Below are 19,607 nucleotides of genomic sequence, written 5' to 3' on the forward strand. Positions count from 1 at the left end.
ACCGCGGCTCCTGCAGGTGGGAACGGCTCTGTGCCAAGTTCATAACCTCCCGAGAAAAGAGTATTTAAGTTCATTTGTGCAGCAGGTAACTGTGGCTTTACACTCCCTACACACGTTGCAAAGAGACCAACACCAGAGTGCTTTAGTGAACAGCGCGGGGTTTGCTTTCCTCAGCGCTGGGCGCTGTTTCGCTGCGGTGCTGTACGGGGAGCGGGCGGTGCGGAGCCCGTTCCGGGCAGGGCCGGGGCCGGGGCCGGGGCGGGGTCGGCCCGGGGCTCCCCGCCCGCAGGTGCGGCCCGCCCAAGGCGCGGCCCGCGCAGGTAAAGCCGGAGCGGCCCCGCCGCCCCGGCCGCAGTCCCGCCGCGATGTTCGGGGTGCAGCAGCAGCTGCAGCCGCCCGCGCTGCCCCCGCACGTCCAGCAGCAGCAGCAGCACCACTACTACCGGCGGCAGCAGCACTACAGCACCCTGCCCGCCCGCCGGCCCTGCCCCGAGCCGCCGCCCTGCCCCGAGCCCCCGCCGTGCCCGGAGCCGCTGCGGCCGCTGCCCTGCCTGGACCCCGCTCCGCACCCGCAGCAGGACGGTGCCGTGGCCTACGACCGGGTGCGCACCTACGGGCCGGGCTGCCGCCGGCTCAGCACCTCCTGCTCGTCCCGGGCCGCCTCGCCGCTGGACTGCGGCCACGGCTGCGACCCGCCACAGGTACGGCGGACACGGCCTGGCCCCGGCCTCGGCCCCTCGGGGGCTGCTCCTGGCCCGGATCAGGGGCCGTCGAAGCCGGAGCCCGACCCCGGGAGCTCCGGCGGGGCGGAGGCTCTGAGGGTCGGGCCGGGCTCCCCCGGGGTGGGACGGGTCCAGCCCCGGCCCCTCCGCGCGTTTCCCCCTGTGGGAAAGCCGCCGTGGCCGCTCCCCGCCGTCCCTCCCCAGGCTGTCCTCGGGTAGGGATGCGGTCTTGGCACCGTCCCCAGGCTGGCCGGGCTGTCCCCGGGCAGGGATGCGGTCCCTGGCACCGGCCCCAGAGCGGTGTCACCTTTTCGCACCCTTTAACGCAGCTTTGGCCGGTTCTGGCCCAGCCCAGCCCCGCGGCCCCGCAGGCGCTGCTCCGGTCCCACGCCGGGATGTCACCGCGCCGCTCTGCCGACTTGGGGCTGTTCATGTAAATAGAACTGGAAGCCGGTGTGGTTATTAGTTCTCTCTGAATCGATGGTGCTTAGTAAGGTCCGCCACTGAGGTGTTGGAGTCGGGCTTGGAAAGCCCTCGCAATGCAGTTCAGCAGGTTTGTTGTGTGTGTATCCTAGGCATGGCTTGAAAGTATCGGTGGAATTGAATGGCATTTTAACACATGCAAAAGGTGTATTGAAACTAGAAACCTATAGCTTTAGAAAAGATTTGACTGCAAAACCAGAAAGGAGATCAAAATTTATTCACAACCCATTTTTTCTTCATACAGCAGAATGCCATTAACATCTATAGGATTGCTCTGCTGTACTCAAATGGCAATGTACATTTGTTCAAGATTAACTCTTACTGAATTTTCTTTCCCGTGTTATACTTACCTGTCAGAAAGTCTGGATTAAGACCAATACAAGATCTGCATTCCTTTAAAAGCAGTATTTGCATAGTTTGAGGGCTGCTTTCCTCTCCAGGGTGGTTTATGTAAATCCTGGCAAGTGAGCGAGCAGCTGTGATAATAGAAAGACAAGAGGAAACAGCCTCAAGTTGTGCTAGCAGAGGTTCAGGTTGGATATTAGGACAAAAATCTTCATGGAATGGATGGTGAAGCATTGGAACACACTGCCCAGGGAATTGGTGGGCTCACCATCCCTGGAAGTGTTCAAAAGTGTATCTGTGGCACTTGAGGACGTGGTCGAGTGGTGGCCTGGGCCGTGCTGGGAATGATTGGACTCGATGATCTTGGTGAGTTTTTCCAGCCTGAACGAGTCTGTGATCATAAGGGCTTTGTAGGAGGTGGTAATGGCAGAGCCATTCCCTCTGCATCCAGGTTGTTAATCCTCTTTTGCAAGATGTAGGGCAGGAGTGTAAACACAGGTCTCTCACCTCCCAGATAAGTGATCTGCTCAGCTAGGCTGGATGATAGTCTGAATTGCAGTTAATTAATTAAATATTCATTGGCATAAACATTGCAGTCCCAAGCTTCCTCAGCCTAGATAAGTACGTGAACAAGGATTACAGACTCAAATGCTGTCGCTGCTCTATGGAGGATGTTTAATTTTCAACATCTGTCATAGTCACCGAATCCATTATGTCCTGCTGATGAAAACTAATTTCTTGCTGAAGTGTTTTGCTGGACGAGACTTTAAAGCCAAGAGGGTGTAGCTCAGTCAGGCTTTGTGTGGGTTGCAGTTTCAGTGGTGGAGAAGGAAGGCGCCTAATACAGATTATTAGGAAGTTATTAAGGCAGAAAAGAGTAACAAACAGGGAAGTCAGCTGGGAGGAGGCAGAAGTGGCACACTTGGTGCTGAATGGGAGTTGCCTCAGAGAAGCCCTGGGAGGGGTGCAGGACATTCCCCACGAGTGGATCAGTTGCCCTTTGAGCCCATTGTGTGGGGCCATGTAAAGTGAATAATGGGCTGATAGCAAACTCCCATCTGTGTTTGGTGTGCAGGAGGATTTGGGGTTAGGGGCAGCCCAGGGCTGCAGTTTCAGCTCTGTGCTGCTGCTAAAGCAAAGGGCTGGCTTTGAGCAATGTTTCATTTGCTTCTGCAGAGCTTGTGTGGGTTAACAATAACAGACATGTACATCCCTGTTGACACAGTGCTACTCTTCAGTCATGTGGCTGGGTGTGCTCCTGTGTTTATGTACACTTCTAATGAGCTGGGGAGAGGGAGAATTTGAAATTGCTGTGTGCACAGAGCACATGTGCTGGTACTTTTTGTGATTCAGGATTCAGGGGTTTTTTACTTTCCTGGTTTGTTTTGTCCTTGGAGTAATTCACAGCAAATTTTGTTCTGCTTGATCTAAATGAGAAGTGTTTGGAATAAATTCCCTTCCAGTGTGGTTTATGTGTATGAATCCGTTCTCCATGGTCATGAAAAGATAATTAATGAAGTGGCACATATAAAATGTTTGCAGAGGGCAAAACCCTTACAGGTTTTGTAGAGGTTCTCTGTCTGTGTGAGAAATTTTGGGAGTCAGGTGTTTGTGTGGCTGGGCTCAGTTCTGTGACGTGCAAAGGGCTCCCATGAAGATGGTGGAATATTAACCAGCTTTAGGGCTGGTCTGTGGGGTAACAGCCTCCAAGTCAGCCTGCCATTTCCCCATTTCACCTGCCAACTGGAACTCATAAATTATGAGCAGATGACTGGATTGCTTGTCATTAGCAAGACAATGTATTGTGGATAAAGGCCTTTGACATAAATTAAATTCTCATTTTCATCTCTGGGTTGGCTGAAGCCAAGGGTAACCTGTTGAAATTTAAAAAAAAAAGGGACATTTGATTGCTTCTACATAAAATTGGTGCACTAAGGATAAATGTATCAAGTGCTTATTCTAAAATTTAAAAATGTTATTTAGAAATCTTAAAGACTAGCAAAAATATTCATGCAAGTTTTAGTGCTTTAGTGCTACCTTTTAAAATTCTCTTTATAAGCCCCATGGCAGGGGGTTGGAACAGGAAGGACTTTAAAGTCCCTTCCAACCCAAACCATTCTGTGATTCTGTAGAACAGACCCAGACTGACTGCTCAGGCTATCAGGAATTCTAAACCCACAAAAACACTGAGCTTTCCATTTGGAATCCCACCTTCCCCTTCCTTCTCCCAGTGTCTGGAGATGCAGAAAATGCTGCATCTCCAGACACTGCATCTTCTGATTGCTTGGAGAGTGTGCCCCTTGGGAATGCTGGAAAACAGAGACAGCCCAAGATCCCTTTCCATGTTCCCACTGCTGGGGACAGCTCCAGAGGTCTTGGAGGTGGCAGCTCCTTGTGCAGAGCCCTGAGCTGTGTGTGGGCAATCCAGGCTGGCACAGACACAGCATTTCTGCCTCTTGGTCCCCTCCCAGCCTGTGCCAGTCCAGCCTGCTTGGCTGGAATGGGAGAAAGGGCAGGCAAATCCATGGAATGGGAGAAAGGGCAGGCAAATCCCTGTTTGTAAAGCAGCTCTTTGAAAATGAAAGAGTTTGGGTATCTCAAAAATAAGCATAATTTTATCCAGGCAAAACATTCTTAGGTTCTGTATAATATTGCATATACAATGAGAACATTATAAAGGTCTGTTTCAACTTAAAATGCTGCAGACTCCTGTGCTGTGGGTTTATTCCTCTGAGACACCCTGGATGTGTTATCCTCTCTAGACTTTGAGTTAGCCCTGGCCCGTTTGTCCAGCCTTTGAGCAGGTTGCAGGCTGTTGTTCAGTGTCACCCAGTGGCCATGTGCTGTCCCTGTGCTGGGATGAGGCTGTCCCAGGGCTCTCTGCTGTCACAGCTCCGTGTGCTCTCAGGGACACCGGGCTCGGGCTGTGCCTGCTCTGAGACCCGCCTGAAGGAGGGACCAGTGGCCATTCCTGTGCTGAGTATTTCACCTTTTAGTTCCAGTTCTGCAGGAGTTGGTGGTGCAGGATTGGGCTGCATGTCCCACCCCTGTGTCCCCAGAGTCCTGCTGGCACATGGGGTGGCAGCAGCACTGAGCAGCTCCCCAAGTTTCTGCAGCCGTTTTAATTTTGAAATTTCTTAATTACTCTGACTGCTGCAAAAACAGTTTCTTTTCTACTTTTGTTTCTCTTTCCTGGTGCTGTTATGATTCACTTTTGGGAGGTTTGGAAAACTGCTCCAGGCTTGCTAAACTTATGCAACAGTTGATAGGAGACCTGACCTACTTCAGAGCTGCTCTCACCTGGCTGAGACTGAGCTGCAGCAACATAAACTTCCCCCTGGCTTTGGGGAAGAAATGATTCATTATGAAAATTGGAGGTCTGTGCTGTCAGGGAGGATAAACAGTATGCTGCAAACTGACAAATTGCCCAGCCCTTAGATTGGGTTCAGTGGCAACTCTGCTTGTTTGGGTAAAGACCTGGATGTGAAGGGTTGAAGCAATGTGTGATTTGTTAGAACTGGTGGGGGACAGTGTCTGCAATTGCTTCTAGACAGTGCTGGGGCAAAACCTGAAGAAATTTATTTGAAAACAAAGCTGTTTTCAGGGTCAGATTCTTGTAATTTCAAGAGGCACATCTCATTTTTCATTGCAATGTGGGCATTGTTCCCAGAGGTGGCTGCTGTGGAGTTGTGTGCACTGGGTGTGACCCAGGGGGTTCTTGGGCAGCTCCTCTACCTGTTCACTTCTGAGTTTAAGCAGAATCCAAATTTTCATGCCTTGGTGAAACAAAAAGCACATGATGCATCTCCATCTACACCAGCTGAGTTTGATGTGTAACGTGAAAAAACCGAAAATAAAAGTTGTGGGCTGGAACAGGGACATAGGATCCAGGAGGGCTCATCCAGCTTTGATTAGTAGCCTGTTCTGCTGCACTTACAGAAAATATGAACTAATTCCCTCAGACCTGCCAGGAGGGGACTGAGAAAAAGAAAAACCCAACTCCTAAAATGAGGTGATGGATTGAGTCTTGCCATGCTGCACATGGACCAATTCCTTTGGGGTGGGAAGGCCCTGGGTTTAGAACATCTCCAGGTGATTGTGGCCAGTGGATCTCAAAGCATTCACAGCCAATGTCCATAATCAGATTCCTCTGCCAGAAGAGCAGGTGGAGGTTGGGCTGCAGTAATCCTGAACCTTTTTTCATCCCTTGCAGGGCACCATCCGCAGGATCATTATCGAGAACCCGGATCAGGTAGGGAAACGGGGCTGGGCGTCCCTCAGCTCCTCCGTGGGGCATGATGAACACTCTGAGAGCACACAGCTCACACCTCTGAGGCTGAGAGGTGGAGTTAGGAGGAGTTGAAAACACTGCAGAATGGCCACTCAGGCTCCCACCTCTCAGCAGCTCAGTCTTTATTAATATTGATTAATTACTAATTGTTTCTACCGTATTTATTTCACACAGTCCCTATGGAAGCACAGCCACTTTGTTTCCAAATGGACACACACTCACATGTTCACATCCTAAAGGACATCTCACATATCTCTAAATTTTCTATTTTTAGTCAAAATTACACTAATCCTGAGTTTGCTGTTTGACAAGATTGATGGATGTTTTTATTTATGTGTTTTACAGGAGCCATTATCCCCTTTTCTTAGAGGGGCCAGTTTCTCTCCTGGAAATAATGTCATCTATGAAAAAACAATTAGAAAATATGAGCTATTAAATCCCCTCCAAGTAAGTTGGGTGTTTATATTACCTGTTGCAAGAAGAAAATTGAGTTGGTAGCAGGAAATTGATGTTTCTGGGTTGGGTTGGCTCTGGGTTTTTTTTCTTATTTTTGTTAGGAGTAGCTGCCAACCTGAGAACTGCCTTGTTGTGATCTAGGATACATTCTCAAAGTAAATGAAGCAGTATTTAAGGAGAGCAGAAAGTGGAATGTTTGCCATGTTTTTCCTAAGAATTTATTATTAATTAACACTGAAAACTGCTGTTGTATCTCTAATATTGTCAGTCTATATCTGAATAGTGGCTATGAATAGTTTCTTGGAATAGCTTCATAACGGAACAACCAAGATACATTTTTAGAAAAAAAAATCAAAACCACAATTTTTTATTCTACTGACTCTTGAAAAAATATATTTGGCAAATCTGTCTGAAATTTCATCTCACAATTGGTATTTTGTCAATAGCAAAAATATTGCTCAATTTTATTGCTCTGAAACATTTCCAACAGGAAAAAACATTGAAATTTAACATATCTCCGAGTGATTTACCTGAGGTTTTATTTTTTTACTTTTTTAAAATGAAACTTTTCATGCCTCTCTGGATTTTAGACAGCTGAATTCTGTGATATCCAGTCTCTGAAGTGGAAAAGGAAAAAAACCATAATTAAAAATAACAGCTTCTTTCTTTCTGCATATGATGTGCAAAGAAAAGAATAAAAAATTGTGGAATTTAGGCCTGGAAACCATAGTTTTACCTCTGGTTTTTGTTACCTGGCCTGTGTTTAGATTTAGGTAAAATCAGGAGCATAGTTCTAAAGGAAATTTTCATGTGTAGTGGGACATCCACCTCGGGAAAGGTTTTTTCCCTGTGCTTCTCACTGGCAACTACTAAAATTGAAAAGAGAATTGGTGAATTACAGCCCTAAAGTATGAAAGTGTGAGCCAAACTCACATTCAGTTAGGAATAAAAGTGATTTAATTTGGATTATTAAAACATCCAAAGCCACCACCGGCACTGCCAGTCACAGGCGCATTTCATTCACTGCTGAGGCTGATGTCCCACTCCATGCAGTGCCCGGCACTGACAGGGCCTTTCTGCCCCAGCGGGGGCATTTCCCACCCTGCAGGGTACCAGCATTAACCCTTTCTGCCCCAGCAGGGGCATTTCCCACCCTGCAGGGTACCAACATTAACCCTTTCTGCCCCAGCGGGGGCATTTCCCACCCTGCAGGGTACCAGCATTAACCCTTTCTGCCCCAGCCGGGGCATTTCCCACCCTGCAGGGTACCAGCATTAACCCTTTCTGCCCCAGCCGGCGCATTTCCCACCCTGCAGTGCCCAGCATTAACCCTTTCTGCCCCAGCCGGGGCATTTCCCACCCTGCAGGTTACCAGCATTAACCCTTTCTGCCCCAGCCGGGGCATTTCCCACCCTGCAGTGCCCAGCATTAACCCTTTCTGCCCCAGCCGGGGCATTTCCCACCCATGCAGTGCCCAGCATTAACCCTTTCTGCCCCAGCGGGGGCATTTCCCACCCTGCAGGGTACCAGCATTAACCCTTTCTGCCCCAGCCGGGGCATTTCCCACCATGCAGTGCCCAGCATTAACCCTTTCTGCCCCAGCCGGGGCATTTCCCACCCTGCAGGTTACCAGCATTAACCCTTTCTGCCCCAGCCGGGGCATTTCCCACCCTGCAGGTTACCAGCATTAACCCTTTCTGCCCCAGCAGGGGCATTTCCCACCCTGCAGGGTACCAGCATTAACCCTTTCTGTGCCAGCAGGGGCATTTCCCACCCTGCAGGGTACCAGCATTAACCCTTTCTGCCCCAGCCAGGGCATTTCCCACCCTGCAGGGTACCAGCATTAACCCTTTCTGTGCCAGCAGGGGCATTTCCCACCCTGCAGGGTACCAGCATTAACCCTTTCTGCCCCAGCCAGGGCATTTCCCACCCTGCAGGGTACCAGCATTAACCCTTTCTGTGCCAGCAGGGGCATTTCCCACCCTGCAGGGTACCAGCATTAACCCTTTCTGTGCCAGCAGGGGCATTTCCCACCCTGCAGTGCCCAGCATTAACCCTTTCTGCCCCAGCCAGGGCATTTCCCACCCCTGCAGGGCCCAGCATTAACCCTTTCTGTGCCAGCGGGGGCATTTCCCACCCTGCAGGGCCCAGCATTAACCCTTTCTGTGCCAGCAGGGGCATTTCCCACCCTGCAGGGTACCAGCATTAACCCTTTCTGTGCCAGCGGGGGCATTTCCCACCGCTGCAGGGTACCAGCATTAACCCTTTCTGCCCCAGCTGGGGCATTTCCCAGCCCTGCCGGGTGCCCAGCACTGACAGGTCCTTTCCTGCAGGAGCGGCAGTTCCCGGTGTGCCCGCCGGAGCCGTGCCCGCCGCCCCCGGTGCTGCAGCAGTGCCAGCAGACACAGACGGGCGGTGCCTGCGAGCTGTGCCCGGGCCCGGGGAGTGACGAGTGCCGGGGACACCCCGTGAGGAGGGGCGCGGCCCCCCCCGAGCTGGTGAGGGCTCCGTGGTTCGTTCTCGGTGTGGTTCGTTCTTAGGCAGGGACAGAACCCCGGGGGTGAGCACTTTCATGGCTCTGCAGCCTCCAGAGGTTTGTGTGGGGCTCAGCACCTCATCCTTGTCACTGAGCAGGGGCTGTGTGTCTGTCTGGGACTGTGCAAGGCTTTCTCACGGGCTGTTGGGGGGAAAGGGCTGTTTGAGAGTTGTATTTCTCATTGTCACAGACCTGTGCTCAGGTGTGCACTGACTGAAATGAGCCTGTGGTGTTGAGCTGGGCTCAGTCTCACGGGGCTGTTTGGTTTTGCTTTTCTTTACCCATCAATTCAGTCGGGTTTCACCTGTCAGTCTGTACACAAAGACTGAGGGATGCACAGCCTCTGCTTTGGAAGGAAACACACATTGGCTTTAGAACCTTGGCAAACATCAGCTCAGGGTTCCTTTCCTCCTATGCTGATCAGCCAGGGCTTCAAATGTATTTCAATTTGATGCAAAAGTTGTTGACACAAATTCAGTGGAATCACTAATGCTTCCTGGTGTACCTGCAGCCTGTTAGTGCAGCTGGGGAGGGAGTGCAGCAGGTCCCTCCTGTGCACCCAGTTGGTGTTTGGGTGACAAACACCCTGGGGACCTTGATGTCAGACCTGTGCAGAACCTTCCAGAGCTGGACACTCCTATCAACCAGCTCAGGACACTCAGCTTGGGCTGAGGACACAGCTGTGGAAGCAGGACTTTGCTGGTTCTTGCTGTTCTAAAGGAAGTCATTCCTCTCTGTACAGTTTACTGAAAACCAGCAGACATGGAACACTCACTACCAAGAAAAGTGTAAATTAATTGAAAATTGCTAAAAGCAGCCAAATCCTACCTGTAGCATTTTCACGTTCAGCTTTATCCCAAAGAAGGGATCCCTGCTGTCCTGATGCCCTGCCTGTCTCCTGCCAGGTGAGCTGCCCCCAGGACAGCCCTGAGCAGCTGGACTGTCGCTTCTTTGGGGAGCTGCTGGCCGAGCTGCACCGCAAGAGCAATGACCTGTACAGCTGCCTGCTGCAGCACGTGGAGAAGATTGGGACAAGGTACTGCCACTGGCCCTGTCATTCTGTGTCCCAGCCATCCAGGTGTTTGTGAATTGGTTGTACTCCTTGTTTCTTCCTGACAGCTGGAACTGGCTGGATGTTTTACACATTCATCTGATTTGCAAGTAACCGAGGGCATAGAAATGCTGTAAGCCAAGGAAATTTATTGAATGTGATGCTTAAGAATTGTGTCTCCCATACATGTTTTTTCACTGAGCAAACAAGAACTTACAGCACACTCTGACATATATTTCATGACACAATTCTATTGCTGTGTCCTGAACAACCCAAATGTCCAAATTCCCTCGGTCCTGTTGTGACGTTGTGTCATGGATTAAAGGCCAGCCATCACCAGGCACAAAGCTCAGTCTCTACATCCAAATGAACATAAAGCTCATTTTCTGCAGAGCCCTGCAGACCATCTCTGGCAAGAAATGAGAGTCACAGCAGGCAGTGCCCTGCACAACCTTCCCCCCTTCCCTCCCATCATCCTCATTCTTCCCCCTCACTCCCAGTCTTGTCTGGTGCCTTCCAAGGTCACTGAATAAGAAAAGTGGTCCTGTAGCAGGAGGAAAAAGGAACTTAACCATCACAGAAACCCTGAGTCAACCCTTGGAGCAGGGCAGGGAATTGCAGCAGAGTTATGGGCAAACCATTACCCAGGCAATTAAGGGAGTAATTGGATTTACTGCCCATAATTGGGATAACCGCCCAAATGACTGGGGATAGTCAGCCTGTGCTTGCTGTGCTGCTGTAGGACTCCAGGAATTCCTCCACAGAGGGAAGGTAAGGACTCTTCAGCTGAGAAAGACCCTTCCTTGCTCTGTATTGTCCACATAATCTTTTAGTGGTGAATATGGGCCTGAATCCTGAAAGTTCTCAAGCAGCTTTTTGTGTTTTACAGGAACCACGACATCGAATTCACGTGCCAGGTAAGGCCCAGGCTGTCCCTGCCACCACTGGGGGAGGGCTCAAGCAAACAAAGCCAAAGCAGCTGAAATGAAGGAGGCTGATCTTGGTTAGTTAATGCTTCCTGCTTGGTAAAAACATTCAGAGCCTGAAAACCACTGCCAGGCAGGTATTTGCAAATGTGATAATACTGAAAAGAAACTTCAAGAATTTGCATTATTCCAGTATGAGAGTCAAATTTTGGAAGTCTCTCCTGCTGTTCCACTAATGGTTTCACTGGAAAATGAAACTTGTACAGGTACCTGGGTTTTTACAATGTGTTTTTTGCAAAGGCTCTTTCACTGCCTGGCCAGTGAAGCTGCTGCTGAGCAGCAGGTGCTGCAACTTTGAAGGCATTCAGTGTGAATGGGGCAGAAATACCTGTCCAGGGTTCACCTGCAGGAAGCAAATGCCACTGAATCCTGGCAGCATCTCCTGGTGGTCATCTGGGGTTTATTGGCAGCCCATTCAGAGGTTTTGCCCCACCATAAACTGCTGGGAGTTGTTGTAGCATCAGCTGTTAATTCCTGAGAGAGGATTGGTTTGAATACTGCTTTTAAATGTTGAATTTAAGCATTTGAATATATGCTTCATGTATCACTTTATCTCACTTTGTACATGCCCCACATATAAAAGACTTTGGAAGTTTTCTGGATAGACTTTGATCTATTTTTGTTCTTATTTGCCTTGTACTAAAGATGTTTTTCATAGCAGAGCTGTGTAATTAATGAGGAAACCACATTACTAATCTACCAGGCAAAATTCTTAATCAAGATGTCTCCCCTTTCCTCCCTTCTTTGCTTAGACTGAAGATATTGAAGAATTAATTCCCAAAGGACTGTCTGAGGCAACAAAGCAGCAGATTCGTTATCTCCTGCAGGTATGGGAGCTTGGCAGTCTCTAGGAGCTGGGAGTAGGAGCTGGCTCACACACAGGAGGGCCTTGGTACATAACTCCCTTCACTCTGCATTCCCTCATCCCATTGTTTCTGGAGTGGGGGTGTGGAATGGTGGCTTTAAAGGAAGTGTCACATGGACCCACTTGTGTACTTTAAACAGCTCTCCTGGGGCTTTCCTGCAGTTTCACTGAAACTCTCTTGGCTTTTGACCACTGACAGGAGAACAGGGACCTTTCATCTTTCTGTGTTGTGTATGAAGGCTTTAAAAGCCAAACACAAACAGGAGGTGCTAAAAGCCCAGCAGCAGAGCCTGGATCCCACCTGCTCCCAGCCCAACCCCATGGCTGGGCATGGAGCAAGGAGGGAGCTGAAGAACCAGCCCAGGAGGACAAAACCCTTTACACCTGAACCACAACAGGAATGGTTCTGTTTGCTGCTGGCTGCCAAAAGCACAGCTCAGCACTCAGAGCTGCCTTTGCCAGGCAAGTGTGTCAGAGCAGGATCCAGGGCAGCCTCAGCAGGAGTGTCCTGATCTGGGCTCCCTCAGGTAGGGGAAGGGTGATCCTACCTGGGAGCTGCACCTTGGAATCACTTCCTGGTAAAAAAAAAATCCATTGAAACGAGGTTGAGAAGGAGCAGCCTGGTCTGAGTTCACAGCTGCCCTGCTCTGACCTCCCCATCCCTTCCAACTGGAATTATTCTGTGCTTCCCTTACAAGGAAGAGGGACAACAAACCCCATGGACATTCCAGCCAGCATGAGGGCATTCCATGGCCTCACACTGGCACTCTGTCCTGGGAGGCTGGTTCAGCTCCAGGTGAAAAGCTGGAACAGGCATTTCCTGTTGTGACTGTGTCCAGCTGGTTTTACATCCTCACAGCTGTGATTATAAAATGCAGCCAGAATGGCTTTTGGGGAACCAGGTGTTGTCAGGATCCAGCCAGGGTGCTCTCAGACTCCTTGGCCAGCAGGACAGAGCAGGGAGGGAAGGGTTTGCACAGCCCAGGATCCCGAGCTGGGGATGCCCAGAGGCTCCTCTAAGGACACAGAGAACTCCACTGGAGAAGCACAAGGCACCTCTGGGATTTAGCAACCTCTAGCACTAAGCAGTTGGTGAGTGGGGTTTTACTTATATTTTTATAGTCTAAATTTCACCATTTGATTCAATTCCTTCTTTTAAACTACTCTATAGTGTATTACACAATAAAACCAACAGAACCATAAGGCAAAAGTGAAATTCCACTTTAATGACAAAACAAACAGAAAGGTGAGTTGCATGAGGAATGAAGTCTCAGTCACACCATGGCACCAGTGGGGATGAAAAACTGGGCAGGGGCCAATCCCCATATGGATAGAAAGCATGAGAGCTCCAAGTGAAGGGAACACACAGGAGGGTTTCACTTTTGTCTGGCCAGGAAGAAACCACAGCTTTTGCACAGAATATTCAGCCCTTCCAGGAGCATTACAACTTGAGGAGTTGTTTTGTGTGTCCTTTCAAAGTCTATTTTTCTTCTTTTGAATATTATAAATGTATCATGAAATGTAACAATTTATATTTTCACCTGAATCAATACACAGCTATTAAAGGCATTAAAATTAACATTCCAAAGGAGAACAGTGTTGGGCTGTGGTCACTTATGGTTTTCTCTTTCATCCAGGTGACTCCTTTCATCTTTGGGATCTTTTTCCTTTTAAAGGGAGGAGTTGGCTGTATGAGCCTTTTTAATTTAAATTTTTTAAAATGTTAATTAAATTCCCTCATCCTTGAGCCCAAAGCTTTGCCAGATCTCAAACATGACTCATTCCTCTGTGCCTTTTCAGGCAGGGCAGTAATTTTTAAAAATCAGTGTGAGCACAAAGCTTTTAAAGCTCAAATAATAATTGTACAATATTAACACATTTTTCCCTTTATTGGTGTACAAAGGCAGTTCCTTACCCTGTTGTTCCTTCCACTTTAACAACGTTGTCCTGTGTTACAAGGCAGAAATTGAACGCTGGCATTTGCAGAACAAAGAGCAAGGAAAATGTTTCCTGTATAAACTGTGGGCACTTCAAAGGATGTGCAATGGTTTCAGAAGTTACTGTCAGCTGTAAAGCAGTTTCTGTTCTACCTCTTGTCAGGCATATTGTAAACAAAGCTGCCTAATTAATCCCAATTATCCTTTTCATTTCTTCCCTCCCAGATGAGAGCGACATCGGACAAATCCCTGAGACTTGTGCTTTCCACCTTCAAGAACCTGCGGGAGGAGCTCTGCCATCTGCAGGATGACCTGGGGGTGAGTCCTGCTCCTCATCCAGCTCATCCAGCTGGCAGCAGGAGCCCAGGGCTGGCACCCCAGGCTGTGCCTGTGCTGGTGGCAGTGGCTGCTGTGTCAGTACCTCAGGGGGCTGGATGGACACGGCTTTGGCAGCTCCCCAGGTTCTCTGGGCTGGATGGACACGGGTGGCTTTGGCAGCTCCCCAGGCCCCGTGGCTGTGGGTGCAGGCAGCAGACAATTCCTGTTGGGGAAGCAGCAATGTTTCCCACACCAGCCCAAGTGCTTGGCACTGCTGGGAACGTCACAGCATTGTCCTGGAAACGTTGAGGGAGAAGAGTTTGAATTTGAACACAGAACAAGGAGTCGGGTGCAGTGGGCTTAGTTTTGGGGTGGTTTTTGTTTGTTTGGGGGTTTTTGTTGGCTTCTACTTAAATTGTTTCTGGGGCAGACTGGAAGGGCAGTGTCCAGGATCCCAGTGCTCACCACCCAGCACAAAGCCACAGGCACTACAGTGTGTGCTATGTACCTAAACCCCAAACTTTCAAGACAGTTGAGCATTCTCAGTTCTAAAACTGAGAATTATTAATGACTGTGTTGCACTTTATGGAAAGAGTTTACTGAAAAATTGCAGCTTTCGACTGTAAACTTCTGACTTTTGTCCTGCAGAAGCTGGAAACTGACAATGTGTTGCTGAAGAAGGATTTGGCTTTTAAGGATTCCCAAGTGAAAGAATATGAAACAATGCTGGCTTCTCTGAGGGAGAACAATCGTCAGCAGCAGGTAAATCAAGAAACATTTCCAGTGTCATTGCAGGCAGCCAAAATGGGGGCGATTTGCAGACTTCTGGGTGCTCTGAGTAACTGCTGCCTGCTGTGTGTGTGATGCTGTTCCTCCCCTGAGGAACTCCAGGTGCTCATTCCCCCTGTGCTCTGCAGCAAGGGCTCAGGGACAGCACTGCCAAATGCCGCTCGCTGGAGGAGCAGCTCCTGTCCCTGCGGCTCAGCGAGGGCGACAAGGACTGCCAGCTGAAGGAGCTGGAGTACAGCAAGAGGGCCCTGGAGCAGGAGATCCAGAGCCTCAAGCTGCAGGTGAGGGCTCACCTGGCTGGGTGCCAGGCTCAGAGGGATCAGTGTAAGATAACTAATGATGAAAACCCTCTTTGTAAAATAAAACTGGGTTCTTTGTGCAGAGCTGCTCCAGCCCAACCCTGCAGACCACGACGGACGAGCTGTCCAGCCGCTACGTGGAGATGATCAACAACCTCAGGGAGGACAAGGACAGGGAGATCCGCAGCCTCAGGGTGAGGGGCTCTGCTGGCTGTGTGCAGGGACAGCTGCTCCTGCACTTGGGGCAGCAGGGATCTTCCACAGGCACTTTTTGGGTGTTTTTTGGCTGTGCAGTTACTTTACTCATAGACACTGCTGATGGTTTAAAACCTTTATAGTAGAACATAAAACTGTGCTTTTAAAAAAACCCAACTGTTCTTTACATGAAGAAATTAGGGATCAACCTGGTTAGTGGGCTGTCCTAAAGGGATAACATAGGAAATTAGTCAAAATATGCTTAATAGGAAACAAAAACAAATCCCAGTCACTACTGTATGTAGGAAATGTCTCTCATGGAAATCAGTGGTAAAAGTCTCCAGCTCTGGAAGCCAATTCAACTTGTTCAGTGTTAGTTTAGCTTGAGAATTGTAAAACCATTAAATTAATACTGGGTAGAATTCAGTCCAGTTAGCACTTTCTGAATTTACTGTGTGGTTCAACTTCCTGACCTGAAAATCCCCGGGTCTCACTGTTGATGGTGTCAGTGAAATGCCACCCCCAGAGCCCTGGGTGGGTGCTGAGGGCCCTGCCCAGAGCCCCCCACACCTGAGAGCTGCTGCCTTGTTCTGCAGTCCCAGCTGTGCCAGTTCCAGCAGGACATAACCAGGAGAGAGGGGAGCAACAGCGACTTGCAAATGAGGCTGCACGAACTGACATCGCTGCTGGAGGACAAAGAGGCTTTTATTAAACAACAGCAAGAGGTAAAATAATACAAGTTCTTCTCTAAGGGTTTTTGTGTTTAAGCCTCCATGGTGCTGTGTAGGTGGAACCTAACCAGGAAGGCCCTTGTCCTCTCCTGGCTCAGGAAAGGGGGTTAGGATTTGTTCTACCTGAATGCTGTTCCTCTGCCAGCCTTCTGGAATGGCAGATTTTCAGACTGTTGAGACAAATTTCTGCAAATATTTTTTTGTGGCTTTAGTGAACTGATACTTCAAAAAATAGGACTTCACATCAGTGTTTGCTTTTGGTTTTGTCAGGAGCTCTTCAGACTGAAGCATGAGAAGTTATCAGGCAGTCAGTCCCCTGGGGTGACAGCCATCATCACTAAAAAGTAACGTGTTATTCACCTTTTTTAAAAAGACATCCTTTGGGCTTTCCTTTGTTTAGGCTCTGTTAAACAACCTGTTCAACCCTCTACAGGTACAGGAATCAGTATCCTATTCTGGGTCTCCTGTCTGATGACTACAAGGTCACATCACCTGTCAATAAATCACAAACGATTGTAATTGAGAGGACTGGAGAGATCTGGAAACATGTAAGTTACCTGGAAATGGACTGTTCCCTCTGCCATCCCTAAGTGTTCAATTTAACTTCAAAGCAAGTATTACCCGAACTGAGAGCTCAGCGCTGCCCTCGTGGTAATTTAACTGCAAAAAGCAGAGTGACTGACTGCAGCCCGGGAACTGTCCTGGCCTTTGGAGCAGGCACTAATTGGTGGGTGTGGTACAAATAAAACCTTTTGTTGTTTTCTCTGGCACGTAATTACCCTGAACAAAAGCATCAGCGCTGCTCTAACAGCGGCCCCGGGGTGTTGCTGTACCGGGCAGGGGGGCAGGGACTGTGTCCTGCTGTACTCTCAGCGAGCAGGGATTTGGGAGGAATGTGCTCCTCTGCATTAGAAGCGATAATGACTCCAAGCCATTACTAAAACACACAAAGCACCACATCCCTGAAACTCACCCTGAGCCAGGGCAGTGACAAACCCAGGAATGCAGAAGAGTGGTGACATTTCAAGGAGTGATTCAGAGTAAAAATAGAAAACAGGGCTGCAGAAACTATTTCTATTGCAGGCAGGGCTCGTGGTGCCAAGTCTGGCTGCAAGGTAAAGGCTGGAGAAATGGCAGGGTGGCCAAACAGGGGTGGTGGTGGCTGCAGGGACAAGGTCACAGCAGCACCTGGATACAAGCACGGGGGGACACAGCCAGGGGACACTTCTGTGACAGCCTGAGCAGATGCAGGTACCACACCTGGCATGTCCCTCAAGGGGACCTTGCCTGCAGCAGGATTTAAAAAGCAAAAGGCTCAGGGCACTGGCAAAGAGCAGAGTTTTATTACTGATCCCTAAACCTCATCCAGGTGCATTGCAACCTAGTGAAATGTCAAGCAATGAAACAGCAATAGAGAAATGAAAAAGTAAAGTGTTTGGTACAGAGGAAGGGCTCACGGATCCCCTTGGATGCAGTACAAGAGAAAACGAGTAGGTAATTAAATGAGATGCTTTATGGGAGATAGTTTGTTTCATAACAGAAACAGGTTTGTGTATTTCTTCTAACAAGCTGCTTGTTTCTTTTAGGAATGAGAGAAACCTCTGAGCCCTCAGAGCTGCTCCAAGGAGTTCACAAACCACTAAAACTGCTTTACTTTCTGCTCTTCTGCATCCAAGAAAAGGTTCAGTCTGATAGTGAGGAAGGCTGGGAAAACATTAAGGACTCACTTTTCCCTTGGAGGAGTGGGATGCTCTCCCTGTGTGGACTTCAGCTGTTCTTGACTAGCTCCTGTTCTTCAGCCAGTCCTCAGGCAGTCTAGGAGACAAAAGGAAGACACCTGAAACCTTTTCCTCTTGGTCCTTGTAGCCATGTTCTGTCTCTTCATGCTGAGTGGGAGTGACCCCGATGTCAGCCCCACCCCTGCCACAGCTGCTTTCAGAGCAGAGTCACGGCCTGCACGGGAACTCCAGAAATACCTCACTGGGAACTGCTCCTCTCCTTACACCTGCCTCTGTCTGGGAAGCTCGGACCCAAAGGACAAAGCTGCCATCAAACCCAGCTTCTGACCTGGCAAATGCCAGCAGGACCCAGTTCAGTGAAGGGCTGGGCCAAGGCTCACTTTAGAGAATGCTTCTGACCTCAGAGGTGATGTATCTTCAGCCCTAAACCAGCTGTATTTATTTGCTGTGCTTCAAATTTTCAAGAACTTGGTATATTTTTATATAGAAGAACTTTGTGTGAAAATAACTCATGGACTAAATTTCCTTATCAGACCAACCTGCCATTTACAATTTCCACTCTTTCAAGGACCACAGAAATTCTTTCAAACTGATTTGGTGTTCATGATTCAGTAGTTGTCTGAGCAACACAGCACAGAGACTCACAGGGAAAGTTTGCAATGCTGCAATCCAAAGGTGCTTTTTTATTGTGGGGGTTCTTGCTTTGCTTTCCTGCTGCAGCCATGTATTTCTGTTCCCAGCTACTATAGACCCTAGGCAATGTTTAATGGGGAAAGAATGCTGGAGGCTACCTGTAACCATGAAATAAACCCAAGTCTAACTCTCTGGATCACTGTCTGTCTGTCCTGGAAACACCTTGTGTGCAGCTGGAGGGAGGGCTGTAGCTGGTGTCTTGTTCCTCTCCATGAACCTTTCCAAGTGAAGGACTGGGGCTCTCAGGTGCTGCTGCATGTCCAGCTGCCCTGGTGCTCTTTAGAGCCACGAGTAAAACCTGTTCTGCTGCTGCTCTTTGAGTGTGTCCAGGCTGAGATGGGCCTGCAGTTTCAGCAGCCTGGCTTTAATTAGTTAAAAACCCTCATTTGAAGGTGGAGTGCCTTGCCCCTCTGCATGCAGTAATTACTCTAAAACAGATTCTAGAGCAACCCCTTTTTCTGCAGAGCAGTGAATAAAAGGTCCAGCAACACTCAGACCTAACATGCTTCTGCTATGGGAGTGTCAGTGCAATAAATAATTTTAGTTACACTGTCAGCAAAAGACTTTTCACCTTTGGTGATCTGAAGCACAAAAAGGACTAAAGCACCATGGCTGTTCAATGCCATCAGTTACCTGTGCAGGGCTCTGGTGCAGCTGCTCCTTGTGCTCCCACCAGGGCCAGGGCTTCCCACAGCTCAGAGCAGGCTACAAAGAGCAGAAATGGGAGTCATTCATGGCCACAGTTCCCAACTGCTCATCCCAGCCATGGATTTCCTGAGCAGCCCCTCAGTGCCACCCACCTGTGTTTCCTCCACTCCATGGCACAGCACAGGAACTCCTTAAGGAGGGACAGGGCTCAGAGCAGGAGCTGCTGGGGTGGTGAGACAACTCCATGGCAAAGGCCACCATCAGGCAAATGCTCTTTTCAAATCCAGCTGATCCATCCCAGTGGAAACACCATCCTGGGGCAGCCAGGAAAGCTGCAGCTGCTTACAAAAAGCCCAGGTTGCTGCTCAGGCCAGCCAGCTCTCTGTCCTGAGGACAAGGACAGCTCCTCCTGTAAATGCTACAGAGAAGAGACTGTAACACTTTGTACTCACAGCAAAAAACACAAAGCAATTTTCAAAAAGATGAATTAGACTAGTAGATAAAGCATATGGCAATTTATTTA

General features: G+C 49.1%; 1 protein-coding gene across 1 annotated transcript; it reads left to right on the plus strand.

Annotated features, from left to right (window-relative positions):
- Positions 1-365: 365 nt before the first annotated feature.
- Positions 366-16,614, plus strand: POF1B (POF1B actin binding protein). The gene is made up of 13 exons (XM_071442184.1): positions 366-701; positions 5,764-5,802; positions 6,187-6,288; positions 8,631-8,795; positions 9,739-9,869; positions 10,774-10,801; positions 11,623-11,697; positions 13,898-13,990; positions 14,639-14,752; positions 14,908-15,060; positions 15,162-15,272; positions 15,870-15,998; positions 16,275-16,614. Exons 1-13 carry the CDS (start codon positions 366-368, stop codon positions 16,350-16,352), a joined length of 1,554 nt encoding a protein of 517 aa, XP_071298285.1. The 3' UTR covers positions 16,353-16,614.
- Positions 16,615-19,607: the final 2,993 nt, after the last annotated feature.

The sequence above is a fragment of the Agelaius tricolor genome, unplaced genomic scaffold (genome assembly GCF_023055355.1).
Source record: "Agelaius tricolor isolate 1412-34295 unplaced genomic scaffold, bAgeTri1.0.p SCAF_17, whole genome shotgun sequence".
NCBI classification, from domain to species: Eukaryota; Metazoa; Chordata; class Aves; order Passeriformes; family Icteridae; genus Agelaius; species Agelaius tricolor.